Source organism: Dipodomys merriami, unplaced genomic scaffold (genome assembly GCF_024711535.1).
Source record: "Dipodomys merriami isolate MVZ:Mamm:240054 unplaced genomic scaffold, mDipMer1.0.p SCAF_41, whole genome shotgun sequence".
NCBI classification, from domain to species: Eukaryota; Metazoa; Chordata; class Mammalia; order Rodentia; family Heteromyidae; genus Dipodomys; species Dipodomys merriami.
The window spans coordinates 10,106,400-10,120,834 of record NW_027205715.1 but is presented as its reverse complement, the minus strand read 5'-3'; the positions used below and the strand labels follow the sequence as shown (position 1 = coordinate 10,120,834).

Below are 14,435 nucleotides of genomic sequence, written 5' to 3'. Positions count from 1 at the left end.
CCCAGCTCCCGTGGCCGCCTCCATTGAGAGTGCCGTGGACTCAAGGCACACAGTATCACGCCACCAGGCTCCACTGCCGTGCAGGCAGGGAGCACGAGTTAAACACTGCGGGCTTCTCTCAGCCTCTGCACATCCCACTTTCACACATTTTCAGGCTGTGCTGTGTTATGATTGAAGGTTAATGCCCCAGCTTGGCCACAGTACTCACCAGGATCCTCCAGAGAGCCCTCACTTCTGGCTGACATGGGATACGTCCTGGTGTGCAAGTGAGGGAGCTGGTCACTTAGCTATTGTATGTTCTTGGCTGTAGGGTAGCTCATGCTGGTGAGATGCTGGCTACAGCACCTGTACTGCTCTAGGTGACAGAAGGGTTTTTAGACACACACACATTCCATGCACATAGTCAGTCTGCTTTAATCTATTATGGCATTTCCCCCCACCCAGGTCAAGGCATTCACATGCAAGATAATAGTAAGGCCACAGATGCCCAAAACTTGGACCTAGACTGGCTCATTCACAAGGCCTTGGGAGTCACAGAAAACACCACTCATTAAAAGCTCATTTTGTATAAAAATATAAAAAAGGTACAAAATCCCATGAAGATACATACACAGTGTAAGTTCCTTATTGAACACAGGAGGACGGATTGTCTCATCTTTTCTGAGGGGCCAGTGGACCTGCCCTGGGGTCCAGAGGAAGCACACTATCCTCAGGGTTCCAAGGAAGAGGGCTTTGCTGGGCCTGCCCAGCCGCCCATGCCACAGTCACTGCCCTGTTCTGGTTGGCTCCCTCCGCTGACTCTGGCAGGGAAGTCTATATAAGCTGGTTTCTGAGCTGGTTTTAGACCCAGAATGGAAGACATGGTTTCTAGGGGTGAGCTGTCAAGATGAGACAAGACCGTCTCCTAGACAGGGAGGCCAAGGTCCTTTTCTCCCTCCATGATGAGGAAGGAACTTGTGCTCCTTGAATAAAGATTCCTGGAGGGGTTGTTCTCAAGTGCCAGCATGAGCAGGGGTACCCCATGTAGAGGCCACCAGGGCCTACTGAGTGGGCCCCGCCATGCATTCTCAGTCTGTTCCCATTAGTGAAACACAGCCTCCACCCTACAGCACATGCTATGACCTGAGATGGCCATGTCTGCCGTGTCACCTGCCTCTTTTGGCAGCGAGATGAATGGGTGGAAGAACTGTGGGACAGGAGTGGGAAGTGGGATATTTATGGTGCCCAAGCATAGTGGTTCAACGTTGAATCCGAGAGGCACATGTCCATGGGGCTCCTGAGTGTAACCTGGAGCCTGGGGGGAGGCCTGTGGAGGCAGCCTCCCTCCCACACCAGCGGCCCCTGGGCACACTCAGCAGCCCTGGTAGGAAGGCAGAGGTGTGAGCCACGAGCTGGCCTTCAGTCGGAGTCCGAATCTGAATTAGAATTGTCTTCTGGAAGGAAAGCAGAGAAAGTTGGCTGAAGGCCTGGGGCTGCTCCCAGGGGTGGGTGGTGGCTGGGTTGGGGGGCGGGGTGGGGGTGGGGGAGACTGCCAGGCTGCTCTCCCAGGCTTGCGTCTGGTAATGTATGCTAACTCCAGTGGGGGCAGGTGGTGCAAGTGTGTGTGTAGAGGGGAGTCTCCACCCAGGCCAAGGTTCCCCAGGACCTTAGCACCTCCCCAGGCTCCAGGGGCTGTTCTCACCTGGAGCAATGAGGTTGCATCCCAACCTTGCTGGGACCCCCAATTCAGCAGGACAGGGTAAGGACAGCTACTTCTTGTCCCCAAACTAAATATACTCACACATCAACAACCCTGTTGTTTGGTTGGTTTTGTCAGTTGTGGAGCTTGAACTCTGGGCCTGGGCGCTGTCCCTCAGCTCTTCAGCTCAAGGCAAGCGCTCTACCACTTGAGCCACAGTGCCACTTCTGGTTTTCTGAGTGGTTTATTGGAGATAAGAGTCTCATGGACTTTCCTGCCTGAGCTGGCTTTGAACTGTGATCCTCAGATCTCAGCTTCCTGAGTAGCTAGGATTACAGGCGTGAGCCACCAGTGCCCAGCTTAGCAACCCTGTTAAAAAAAAAATCTGCTTTCATTGTTTCAGTCCCTCACTCATCCTGTTTTCTACTACTGCGATGATCACTAAAAACTGTATGATGTTCAGAGCCTGTTGGTGAGGTGTGACCCGCAGGCTCCTTCAAATCTTGCTACTAAGGAAGTGGCACTGTGGCTCAAGTGGTAGAGCTCTAGCCTTGAGCTGAAGAGCTCAGGGACAGCGCCCAGGCCCAGAGTTTAAGCCCCACGACCAACAATGAAAAACAAAAACAAAAATCTCGCTACTAAGGTTATTCTGTAGAGCCTTCAGGAGACCTCCTACCCCACGAAGAAAAAAGTACCCCTGTCCTACCTCAGTCCCCTTGCTGCTTTGGTATCTCTCTTGACACCCTCTCTTCTTCCTCTTTCCCTCTCTTCTGCGATAGTAGAATTTGAACTCTGGACCCCAAGCTTGCTTGGCTTGCTTGCTCATCTCTAGAACTTCCCATCCTTATCTTTTGCTGCTGCTTTTGAAGATGAAGTCTGGTGGAGTTTTCTACTTTGAAATAGGATCCTCCCAATCTCAGCCTCGTGAGTAACTAGGATTATATATGTGAGCCACCTGTGCTCAGCTGGTTGCTATGTATCAATAACCCCCTTCTGGTCAGCCTGACTCTTAGAGTCCTAGGTGTCTTTAGGCTACCTGCTCATAGACGGGCTAGGGACAGGGCCAGTGGGGCAGCTGAGGCTGTGTGAGAACCTCCTTAATCCCCAACTCTTCCCCCAACTCCCATGCTCAAGATCTCAGTAAGATCTGGTGGATTTTGTTATGTTCATGTCTAGCATATAAGCATCTAACATGTACTTTACTGTAAAAACGTATGTGTAACTTAGGGCTCTGTCCCCCGCAAAGTTCTCCAAATAGGAGTGTTCCCTGGATGACAGATGCTGCAGCTGGCAGTTGTCAGGGGACATGGTCTGGGTTTTGCTTGTTGCAGTATGGGGGAAGGGCCTGGGCATGAGTCACTTTAGCACAGTGGCAATGTCTGGGGTTCACTCCTTCCTTGGGCCCTAGAAGCAGAACTGTTGCACCTTTGCCTAAACCGAACCAACTGAGTCCCACCTCAATTCTAGGTGCTTGGTGGGAAGGACTGAGGCCATGCCTGAGGGCGCCACAGCTCCATGGTCCACCTGCCCAGCCACAATTCAGGTGGCTGACTTCAGAGACATGTCTGGCATGGATGGAAGCCCCTGCTCATAGACTCTTACCTTCTTCCTCCACCTGCTCCCTTTCTTCTTGTCTGCACGCTCCTATCCACACAGCTAGGGTCACCTCTAGGACTCTTCAGCCTCGCTGGCACACAGGGGCCACCCTCAAGCTGCTTTATATTCATACATGCTAAGTCCTTATTTTGTTTTAAGGTTGTCCCATCCAGAGCCTTCCCTGATACCTACTGTTCCTGTCCCCTGGTACAGTTCCCATCCTATTGCGTCTGGTGCCAGTCTACTTTGGGAACTAATTCCTATCTGGACTTTAAGCTCCCCTGGGGCAGGTCTGGATCTCCTGCACTTTCCAGGGCCTGGCATGACAGTCGGGTGACACAAAGGCCTAAGAAAAGTCTGGAGGGCAGACTACGCCTCCAGACCAGCTATAGTGTCTGACAAACCTCTGCCACAGGCCCTGCCCTGCACAGGCAACACAGCCCCAAAGATGAGACATCTGATACGGCTGTGTTGTCACAGACAGGAAAACCAGCTTCCTTCTACCTTTCAGTCTTTTTTTTTTTTTTTTTTTAAATCAGTTAACATGGGAGCCAGCCTGTCTGGGCTGGCATGAAGGCTTCAGGGGTTATAATGCCTGTTGTATTTCCTTGTAAATGACACCAAGCCGAGCCTGAGCTTGCCTGGGTGTGCCTGGGGGCTGTGGATGAGGATAAGCGCTCTGGGTACTGACTTACTGCCCTGGCAGGCAAGAGAGGAGAGGAAACCGATCCAGATTGGCAGCCACTCTGGATGGCAGGTAAACAGGTGTCTAGACACCATCTACCCTAGAGCCTGGCACAAGGAAGGGTCCTTGTGGAGGGACAGAGGTACGGGAAAGCCTGTCCCTTCCGGATAGCCTCAGGCCTAGGGAGGGCTGGCTTTGACACCAGGTTATAAACATACTTCCTGTTTCCTCACCACAGCCTTAAACCAGTCAGGTATCCCCCGAAGGGGACAGGATAGCTCAGGGACCCTGCAGCTAAGCTAGGGCTGACCAGCTAGGTTCCTCAGTGGAATCCTCCAGAATAGCCACTCACCTTCTGTCCTGTGGGCTGTGGTATCATCTGTAGAGTCTCCTTGCTTCAGGAATTTGGCCACATCATTAAAGATCAAGTAGAAGTCAATGGCAAACACGATGGTGGCAAGGAAGCCAAAAACCTATGGGTCATGAACATGTGGCAGAGAACACTAAGCAGGGTCAAAGGATAGTCACCAGAAGCCTGGGGTCCCTAGGAGGGAGGAGGATAGGGACATGGGGAGGCAGCCAGAAGATCCACCCCTCTCAGGACCAACTGGCAGAATGATGGGAACTAGGGAGATGAACTGTGAACCCAGTTAGACAACTAGCTTTTTAACACTCAGAGCAGAATGAATTTCTGGAAAGAGGACTCTGGAAGAGTTGAGATCTGCATGGGAGCCCAAGGGATCCAATCTGGGAGAGGAGGTCCCCAGGTCCAAGCCTAAATGGGTGCCCAGACAAGTGACTCAGGCTTCAGGAAAGGACATTGCCGATCACCTTCTCCTAGGGTAAGAGAGCTGCTCACCCCGGCAGCTTTGTAGGCCCCATCTGAGTATTTCGCAACAGCTGTGATGGAGATGACGAAGTAGATGAGGGCAGCAGTGACGCAACGCAGAAAGTCCTGGGGAGAGAGGGACATGGCCAACATTGCCTGAGCTCCTGGAGACAGCAGCCTGGTCACACACTTGCCCGAGGCCCAGCTCCTGGGAGACCTGCCCATCTCCCTGCCCCACCTTGGCCCTGGCCCCAGTCCCCATGTTCCTCCTTTTGTCCTGCAAGCTGCCACTGGCTAACACTGGCCTGTCCCTGCTCCAACTATCCTCAGCCTTAAGGGCAACAAACAGGGTGTGGATCGGCCTGCAGCTCACTCAGTGGCTTAGCCCATTTGGGAGCAGTGGGAGTTTTGGAAACTTGTCTCCTGGCTACCCAACAGACAGACCTGGCCCTGGGCCTTGCTTTGCCACACACTTGTGGCTAGTCCATTTATGGATCATAGGCTCTGCTTACTCATCCCCAAAATGGGCAGATGCAAGGATGTTAGAGATAAAAGCCAGGCCATGGGGTTCAGAGCCCATCCCTTAATGCCTCTTCTCTGTGGTGTATTTAGGTCAGTAAAGGCCATTGGCTGGGTCTGGGGCCCCCATGTGATCCAAGAGGACCAGGGTTGCCAGGTGTCTGTGGTCTGAGTAAGCTTGCAGGTCCTGAGTTAAGTTGCCCTGATCCTGGAAATGGTTTGAATTCCTGTGGCTGACCAGTGTTTCTTCAATGCCCCTTGAGAGCGACAGCGCCACCTGGTGGTCAGAGGTGTTTTGGGCTCCCTGTTTCATAGACCTCATCTCAAGTCCCTCTAACCTGTTCCAGGTCCCACTCCTGGCTAGATAGAATAATCTGACATCTGCCAGGTGCTATTTGCTCTTTGTAGCTTTGAAGGCAGGGTAGGACCCCAGAATAGGACCTCAGATTCCTCATCAAGTCTCTGTGTGAATATCTTATAGTCAGCCCCGTGCTCTTGATCCCCTGGGACTCACCATCATGGGCCAACACAAGCCCTGCCACTTGTCATTCAGCTGCATGGCATCAGCAAAGAGGAAGTAGAGGGCCAGGAGGAACTCCAGCAGAGGCACTGTGAGGAAGGCTGATGCTGAGGACACCACATAGCAGATGAAGGTGATGAATGAGAGACCCTGCAGGGAAAACAGCAGAGTCTGGCCTTATTCCTTTGCCCTGGGCCAAGGTCTAGTGGAGGCTCCAAGCAGGAAGGCCACCTGATCGGTCTTGCAGCTGGAAAGTGGCAGAACCAGGATTAAAAGCTGTCAGGCACCAGGTGGGTGTGGTGGCTCACACTTGTAATCCTATTTGGGAGGTGGAAATCAGGAAGATGGCAAAGATGAGGCCAGTCTTGGCTGTGAGACCCTCGAGTATGAAGAAGCATAAACAGAAGTCCAGGCTGGCTCGGGCATAAACGTAAGACTATTAAAAAACAAACAACAAAAACTAAACCAGCCAGGCATCAGCTGCTCATGACTGTAATCCTAGCTACTTAGGAGGTTGAGATCGAGGATTATGGTTCAAAGCCAGCCTGATCAGGAAAGTCCATGAGACTCTTTTTTTTTTTTTTTTTTTTTGGTGGGGGAGGTCCAGTCGTGGGGCCTGAACTCTGGGCCTGGGCGCTGTCCCTCAGCTCTTCAGCTCAAGGCTAGCACTCTACCACTTGAGCCACAGCGCCACTTCTGGCTTTTTTCTTTTTGCTTATGTGGTGCTGGGGAATTGAACCCAGGGCCTCAGGCATATAAGGCAAGCGCTCTACCACTGAGCCACCTTCCCAGCCCCTCCATGAGACTCTTCACTCCAATTAACCACAGAAAAAGCCAGAAGTGGTGGTGTGGCTCATATGGTAGAGCGCTAGATTTGGGCAAAAGGAGCTCAGGGACAGTACAAGTCCAGAGTTCAAGTCCTAGGATGAGCAAACAAAACAAAAATCAAAAAGGCCTAGGGTCATGACTCAAGCACTAGAGTCTGCCTGGCAAGCATTAGACCCTGAGTTCAAACCCCAGTACCACCAAAAACCAACAACAACAATGTAAGGCCCAGCCCCATATCCATGCTTTTCCCAATCCTCCTGGGCCCAGCTCAGAGTCCTGACCCCATGCTAACTCCCTGCCACACCCCATCTTGAAGGCCCAACATTCTTATAATGTGTCCCCCCCCAACCAGGTGCCCACATCCTGAAGCCGTTCTACCTTCCCCTTCCTGTTCTATGACAGAGTCCCTTCAACTCCAACACTACCCACCAAATGCACACCAATTAAACCACAGCCAAGCCTCAAGAAAGTAATATGTACATCTAAGATCTGTGCTTTTCACTGGATGTAATTTTACCAAAATGTTGGATTTCAGTTAATGATATACATGTTGAAATATGGCCAGGCTGGAAATGTAGTTCAAGTATCACAGCTCTTGTCTAGCTAAACACAAAGCCCTGAGTGCAAGCCCTACAGCTCTTCAGCTGTAGACTAGTGCTCTACCCCTCAGTCCCACTTCCTGCTTTTTCTGCTTATGTGGTGCTGAGGAATTGAATGAGGGCCTCATGCATACAAGGCAAGCGCTCTACACTGAGCCACCTTCCCAGCCCCTGCTTTTTTTTTTAAATAATCACTTGGTCGTCTAGAATTGAAATGTACTAATATGTACTAAATAGTATTAGATACTACTAAAATGTGCTAATAATGTGTTCATAATGTTCGTAAGAAGCAAAAACTAGAAGACATAGGCAATGGAGCCCTGGGGCCCTGCTCGAGTCAAAATGCTGTAGGATTCACAGTTGTGGGCAATACTGAGGCTAGAGGCTAGAAGACTTTGTGCAACATTGGGACAATCAAAAGGAAGAGACTCTTGGACGGGTCAGGGGTTCCTCTAAGCCCAGCATCCACCGAGGGTTCTGGGTATTCTAAAATGAATAGACTCTGTTGTATGGCCACTAAGGAAGGGTACCAGCATTAACCCAGGGTTGGCTGGCCTGTAAGCACTGGAGATTTTCATCTTTCTCCCTTGACTTCTGTCACTGTGGCTGGCTTTGACTACATTCATGGCTGAGTAGTTTGAAGTGGGGCTCAGGGGTTGGCTATAGGAGACCCAAGGGGCCACTCAGATGTCCCAAGGAAGCGCTGTGGCTTCTTCAAAGGGGCTACAGAGTCCCCAGGGCACTGCTGTCTTGAACACAGCCGTAGGGTAGCTGAGCCCCTTTTGGACAGACAGGAGACATAGAGAGGTCCCGTGAGGCCTTCCAGGAGATGGCTGCCAGATTATGATCATCCGGGTCCACAGAGTTCAGTTCCTCTGTCCAAGGCTGTCTCTCCCCTCCCTGTCCCTATCACCTCCTACCCCCAAAGCTTGACTCTGGGAATTCCCCCCCCCCTTCCTCCTGCTGGGGTCCTGCTTTCTCATTTGTCAGTTCTTGGGAGCCAACTTCCTCCTCTTTCCTGCTCATGTCAGCCTCCCCACTTCCCAGAGCCCGGGGCAGGAGGAAGGCTAGGGGCCTGGAATCCTCACACCCAGCTAGGCAATGCCTCCTCTGAGTTCTGGCTGGCATTCCTGTCCCCTGCCCTGAGTGTGTGTGTGGGGGGGGGGGGCCTGGAGCCTCCTCTGTGAGCGGTGGAGTCAAGGTGTCTCCCCAAAAGTGGCTCCCAGGGGTGGCCAAGCCTGGAGGCCGTCCCTGGAAGTGTGGACTCCGTGCCTGTAGGTGCCAAGCCCGACCTGACCATAAAGCAGGAGGGGGCTGTGGGATGCCCCTGCCACCGGCCCTGGAGGGACAAGAGTGGGGACAGGAATCTTCCTCTCGCAGCCCTTCTACCCTCCCACTAGGTCCCTCCAACGAGCCAGCTGCCCTAGACATCTCTTCTGGAACGTTCTCCCAATTGCCACCTCTAAGCAGGACCAGGACAGGTAGGGTCAAGTTGCTGAGGATCTAAGCACCAAGTGGCTGAGGACGGCTCCCTCCTCCGGCTCCGGCCCCTGGCTCCCCACCCCGGGCGGCCCCACACCACAGTCCCCGCCCCACACGCGACAGTGCGGGAGGGAGGGAGGGAGGGAGGGAGTGTCGGGAGGACAAAGGAGCCCTGCGCTGGGGTGGGGAAGGAGGAAGGCGCCCAGAGGGGGCGGGCAGAGGGAATGAAGTCACCCCGGGCCTCCGGGCCCACGCCCCTGTTGTACCGAGGGCCGCCCGCACCCCCACTGCGTGGCCGGGCCTCACCCACTCCCGGGGGACCCCAGCCCCGCGCCCCTCTCCCCACCAGCACCCCAGCTCCCGCCTCCGCTCTTGGCTCCTCCGGGGCGCAGCGCGATGGAGGCCAGAAAAAGCGGAGGCACAGCCGTCCCGCGGGCCCAGAGAGGGTGGACGCGCCCAGGTCACACAGCGCCCGGGGGGGGGGGGAGGGAGGGCGTGTGAGCCTCACCAGCGCCCCCTCATCCCGCGTCCCACGCCCCCCAACTTGGGCCCCCGAGGGTTGGAGATTCGCGCTCGGGCGTTGTGCAGCTTTGCAACCCTTGGGGCGTCGGGCCGATTCCGCGGGGTTCCTCCGCCCGCGGAGGCCGAGATGCGGGTCGGAGCGCAGCACCCCCCTCCCCCCCAGTTCCCCGACGCCGGGGTCGCGGGCCTCGAACCCGCGGCCCCGCACTCACCGACTCGGCCAGCAGGAGGCGGCCTTTGGTGGAACAGAGGAAGGCGCGCGCCGGCAGCAGCGCGCGGAGCCCGGGGGCCGCCGCGCCGGCCCGGGAGCCGCCCGGGGACTCGGGGTCCGCCTCGGAGTCCGGTCCTGGGGGCCACATGGCGGAGGCGCAGGGCTGAGGCTCGGCCTCCGGGCCTCTCAGCCCGCGCCCGGGAGGGAAGCGGAAACCCGGACGGCGCGGAAGGAGGAAAAGGCGAGACCCCGCGGCGCGGGGCGCATCCCGCCGCCCCGCCCCCGGCCCGCCCGCCGCCCCGCCCCGCCCCGCCAGCCCCCTCCGTGTCGGCGGACGGAGGACTCGCTGCCCGGCCGTCCCGACGGGGCCCCCCCCGCCCCCCGACGCCCGGGCGGCTTCCCCGGCCCCCCGGGCCTCTCTCCATCTCTTTGTTGGCTGTCCTGGCCGGGGTCCTGCGGTCCACCCCCCCCCCCCCCCCGCCACTGCAGGACCCCCAGGTGCGCGCGAACCCCGCGCCCCCCGCGGCTGGCTGTGTGCCCGGCCCGGGCCTCCCCCCACCCCCGCGGTCTGCAGGCCGCCGTCCTGGTGCTCCCTGACCCCCGAGACCTGAGGGTCACCAAAGCCCGCTTCTCACCGACCTCGAACCCACGCCGGGGTGGTTGTGCGAGGCCTTTAGCTTCCCCCTTCATCCTCAGGAGGAATGAATGCTTAATCACCCGTCAGGGGCACGTAGGTAACAGGAGCTTCCCGTCCAGCTCCAGGGTTGGTTTGGTCAGGGTGCAAGGCCTTGCCATCTTCTCCTTCCTTGTCCGTCCCAACTTTCCTACAGCTTCTTGAACCATGCTCCCTTCTGCCAGAGGACTTTTGTACAGGCTGACCCTTTCCCCAGGAATGGCCTCTGCTGCTTTTCTTTTTTTTGGGGGGGGGCAGTCATGGGACTTGACCTTTGGGCCTAGATGCAGGGCCTGAGCTCAAGGTTAGCCACAGCACCACTTCTGGTGGTTCATTGGAGATAAGAATCTCACAGATTCTTGTCCAGGCTGGCTTTGAACCCTGATCCTCAGATCTCAGCCTCTTGAGTAGCTAGGATTACAGGCCTGAGCCACCAGTGATGGGCTCTCATCAACTTTCTTCTCTGACGAAGTCCACTATCCAGCTGTTTGTTCAACAGCAACATTGGAAAGCCAGATTTCCCCGAGTCCCCAGCTGCGTTAGGGGGACAGAGCACTGAAGATGATCATCCCTGGCTGGCTCGGAGGACAGCCCGATAAGTTGTATCAAAGGACAGGGAAGGGGGGAGGATGGATCTGAGGGAAGAGAGGTCCAGACCTGGGCTTTGAAACTTACTCAGATCCCAAGGAGGAGGTCAGGTGGGGGTTCTAAGAGGACTCAGTTTATTAAAAACATGGCTTTAAACTGTATTTCCCTTTCTGAGAACGACTGCTTATATCTCTGTATATAATTTTTTATTAGTTGGTTGTTATAAAGATGCATAAAAACACGTTGGGGAAAATCCTTTTTCCTGAATGGGAATAATGAATATTTTCTCCTGGCTTGTCACTTTTCTTTTTTCCTTTTTGCCATACAGATTTGTGTTTTAGAACCTGCTGTTTTTCTTCTTGGATCTGTAAATTTAGTTGTATTAATTGGCTGTCAGTATAATGAAATGTTATGGTAAGGAAATAAGTAGTTGTTGAGACAGCTAATATAAAAAGTTTAGTTTTGGCACATAGTTTGGCGGGTCCAGCCGCGATGAGGCAGATACTGCTTTGGGCTTCTGGTGATGATGCCAGAGATGAATGAAAGGAAGTATGTAGGAGTGTAAACTCACTTTTATCATGAACTCAGGAGTAAACTAGAGGAAACATGGGAGGAGCTATAGCCCCACAATCCCTTTTGAGAAAGCAGTAGCAATTCCTAATCTCAGTTCCTGGATGTTCTGGTAGTTGCTTGCTCTGCTCCAAGGCAAGTGCTGATGATGCAGCCAGTGCCAGTGGGTCTAACAGCTGTCATGAACCAGTTGAACGACTCCTTTCTGACAGTTTTGTCTATTTCCATCATGGGGATTGAACTCAGAACCTAGACACTGACCTTGAGCTTTTGTGCTCAAGGCTAGTGCACTATCACTCTCACAGCTCCACTTCTAGATTTTGGGTGGATAATTGTAGAGAGTCTCATGGACTTTCCTGCCTGGGCTGGCTTTGAACCGAGATCCTCAGATCTCTGCCTCCTGAGCAGCTAGCATTATAGGCATGGGGCACCAACGCCTGACTAGCTTTGGTAGTTTAAAGTGTGATGGGGAATTAAACAGTGCTTGCAACAAAGATCTAAAATTAGCATTCTTTTTCCAGCAAACTTGATCTAACAAAGCTTGACTTCAGCCACCCTTAGGGTTGGGGTCCTCCTATCTCAGTCTGGAGTACGCCCCCAAAAGTCTACATGTTAAAGTCTTGGGTTCCGTTTGGTGCTATTGGGTGGTGGTAGAAACTTGGAGAATGGGGCCCAGCTGGAAGTCTTCAGGTTATTGGGGGAATGCCTTTGAAGAGGATTGTGGGACTCTGGCCCCTTCTGTCATTTTTTGTTTATAAAATAAACAGCAACAAAGACAAATAGACTTATGTAAAACAAGATATGAATTTTCAATTGTGTGTGTGTGTGTGTGTGTGTGTGTGTGTGTGTGCCTTTCTGTGGGATGCATCAGGCTGTGGGAATTATGTGATTCCAGTCTTGGTGGGAGAGTTCTGACCCACTCAACAGTCAATACATGGAGCCAGCAACTGGTCCTAGACAGCATTTTACAGCCTCCGGCTCAACACTTCATTTGCTTCCGTGGCCTCAGGTGATGAGTGTCTCCTGGCCTGGGAAAGTGACGCCACTGACAACACCATGTCCAAGCCTTCAGCTTCCCAGCTGCCTCTAAGGGCATTTGAATCATAGCTGTTTTCCTGTATGGATGACTACAGTGACTTCCAGGAGCAGCTGACATGCCTAGGCCTCTGCTGCATGACTTGCCGGGAGTCCTAAGCCTCTTTCACTACCAGGTGTCTTTTGCAGCTGCCTCTGGTGTCTCAGCTGCTTCTAATGGCACCTCTGCCAGGTAATTTGAGCTGCAGCTGCATACCTCCACAGACTGCAGCAGCCATACCACCAATACTTCTGCCATGTGCTTGGCAGGGAATCCTAAGCCTCCATTTCCAGGACTGCCTGGCACCCCAGGCAGCCTTCTGTAGCTTCGTACAGATACTCAGTGGAGCTTCTCACATTCTTCCCTCTCCCTGAACTCTGGGCCTGGGCACTGTCCCTCAGCTCTTCAGCTCAAGGCTAGCACTCTACCACTTGAGCCACAGCACCACTTCCAGCTTTTTCTGCTTATGTGGTGCTGAGAAATCAAACCCAGGGCCTCATGCATGCAAGGCAAGCACTCTACCACTGAGCCACCTTCCCAGCCCCCTGACTTTCTCTTATGATCAATTTATATAAAAATTACAGGTCCAAGGAGTCCTGAGACTCCTTGTGCTATGATTTATTTCTTATTACCAGGTTCCCAGAATAGGAGACCATCTCAAGATGGTGTCTCCATGTCACCCTCTAAGGGGAATCACCGAATACCTTTCTTCACCCAGGCTAGCCTTCCATACTAAAGCAACAGTGGTGTCACAAATCCCGGTACTGTGGGCCTTTCCTACTGCTAGAGTTGGCAATCTGTTGCTAAGATTGTGTGCTTTATCTTGTAATGGTATCTTCTACTTCCCTCCCCCAATCAGGGTGTTGGGAATGGGCTCAGAACTCCTCACTGCTTTTCTTCTGCTGGGTTCTCTGCTATTTTCTGCCTCCCTACCACCTCTTTATGCATCTCTTTTTCTGTTCAGAATCCATCTCTTCTGTATCAACACATTCTTCTCATTCATGGAGTGAAAATGGTAAATGCCTCTAATCTCCCTGCCTTATTGGTTCTTTCCATAACTTTTTTGTGTGTGGCAGTACTAGGGTTTAAGCTCAGGGTCTTGTGCTTGACCATTTGACCTCTTTTTTCCAACTGACAGTTTTAGCTAACATTTAATCATGTGAAAATGCATAGGCCTTCTAATTGAATGTGTTTGCCTTTGTAAACAGCTACTCCAATGAAGATAGGAAATATTTCTAGTTCCCCATCATGTCCCCATCTTCCACTCCTCAGGCAATGGAAGCTACTCTACTCTTTCCATTTCTTTCACTCTATATTCGACAGTCCTTGAACCTCTTAGAAACAGAAATGTATGCCCTTTTTTCTTTTGCTCAATGTGATAGGATCATCCACATTTTTGTGTTAGCAGTTTATTTTTTATACTGCTGAGCAATATATTCCATTTTGTGAATATAGCACAGTTCACCTCCTTTTGAATGCTTGATTCTATCTTGGTTTTTGGTTATTCTAGTTTACCAGTCCTCTTGGTAAAATACCTGGAATTCTGAGATCAACTCCCTCTAATTGCTCTTACACTCTTCCTGGCCTGCAGGGGTGGTGTGGAGCACAGAGAGGGCAGTAGATCTGCAAGGTGGTGGAGAGCTCAACTAGACCTCCCTAGGGCCAGATCTTCACAGTCCACGTTGCCCTGGTTACCAGATACTCCTCCTGCTGCCCTCCCCGCTCCCCATCACAAGTAATGGCCTCTTTCCAATTCATACTTTTTGCAGTAACAGTCAAGTGTGTGGTCTTCTGGGAGGGGGTGGGGAAGGAGGGAAAGGAGAAAACAAACTCTCCTAATTCCTCACCTTCTAGGATTCCCACACCACTTAGGATAAAGGCCCACGTCACTATTGTGGCCCCCAAGTCCCAGCCTACTCTCCCTGCTCTGCTCCCATGTTATCCCTGGCTAGAAGCAGGGCTCCAGGCTTTTCCTTTCAGATCTCCTCCCTCATGCTTCCATTGGCAGCCTCCTGTGCCCCTTGTGAGGTTCACCCATGTTCCCTGGAGGGAGACATCTG

At 53.0% G+C, this 14,435-nt stretch overlaps 1 protein-coding gene across 1 annotated transcript; it reads right to left on the bottom strand.

Annotated features, from left to right (window-relative positions):
- Window positions 1-394: 394 nt before the first annotated feature.
- On the bottom strand, window positions 395-9,685 carry LOC138806963 (CKLF-like MARVEL transmembrane domain-containing protein 3). The gene is made up of 5 exons (XM_069992467.1): window positions 9,471-9,685; window positions 5,822-5,977; window positions 4,819-4,914; window positions 4,312-4,432; window positions 395-1,433 (listed from the first exon to the last, which is right to left on the bottom strand). Exons 1-5 carry the CDS (start codon window positions 9,615-9,617, stop codon window positions 1,399-1,401), a joined length of 555 nt encoding a protein of 184 aa, XP_069848568.1. The 5' UTR covers window positions 9,618-9,685; the 3' UTR covers window positions 395-1,398.
- Window positions 9,686-14,435: the final 4,750 nt, after the last annotated feature.

Excerpts from the sequence above, each read along its gene's own strand:
- LOC138806963 (XM_069992467.1), bottom strand. The coding sequence starts at position 9,617 with ATGTGGCCCCCAGGACCGGACTCCGAGGCGGACCCCGAGTCCCCGGGC. Across the intron at positions 5,978-9,470 it reads GCCTCCTGCTGGCCGAGTCG|GGTCTCTCATTCATCACCTT; the intron begins GTGAGTGCGGGG and ends TTTTCCCTGCAG. Across the intron at positions 4,433-4,818 it reads GGGCCTACAAAGCTGCCGGG|GTTTTTGGCTTCCTTGCCAC; the intron begins GTGAGCAGCTCT and ends CATGACCCATAG.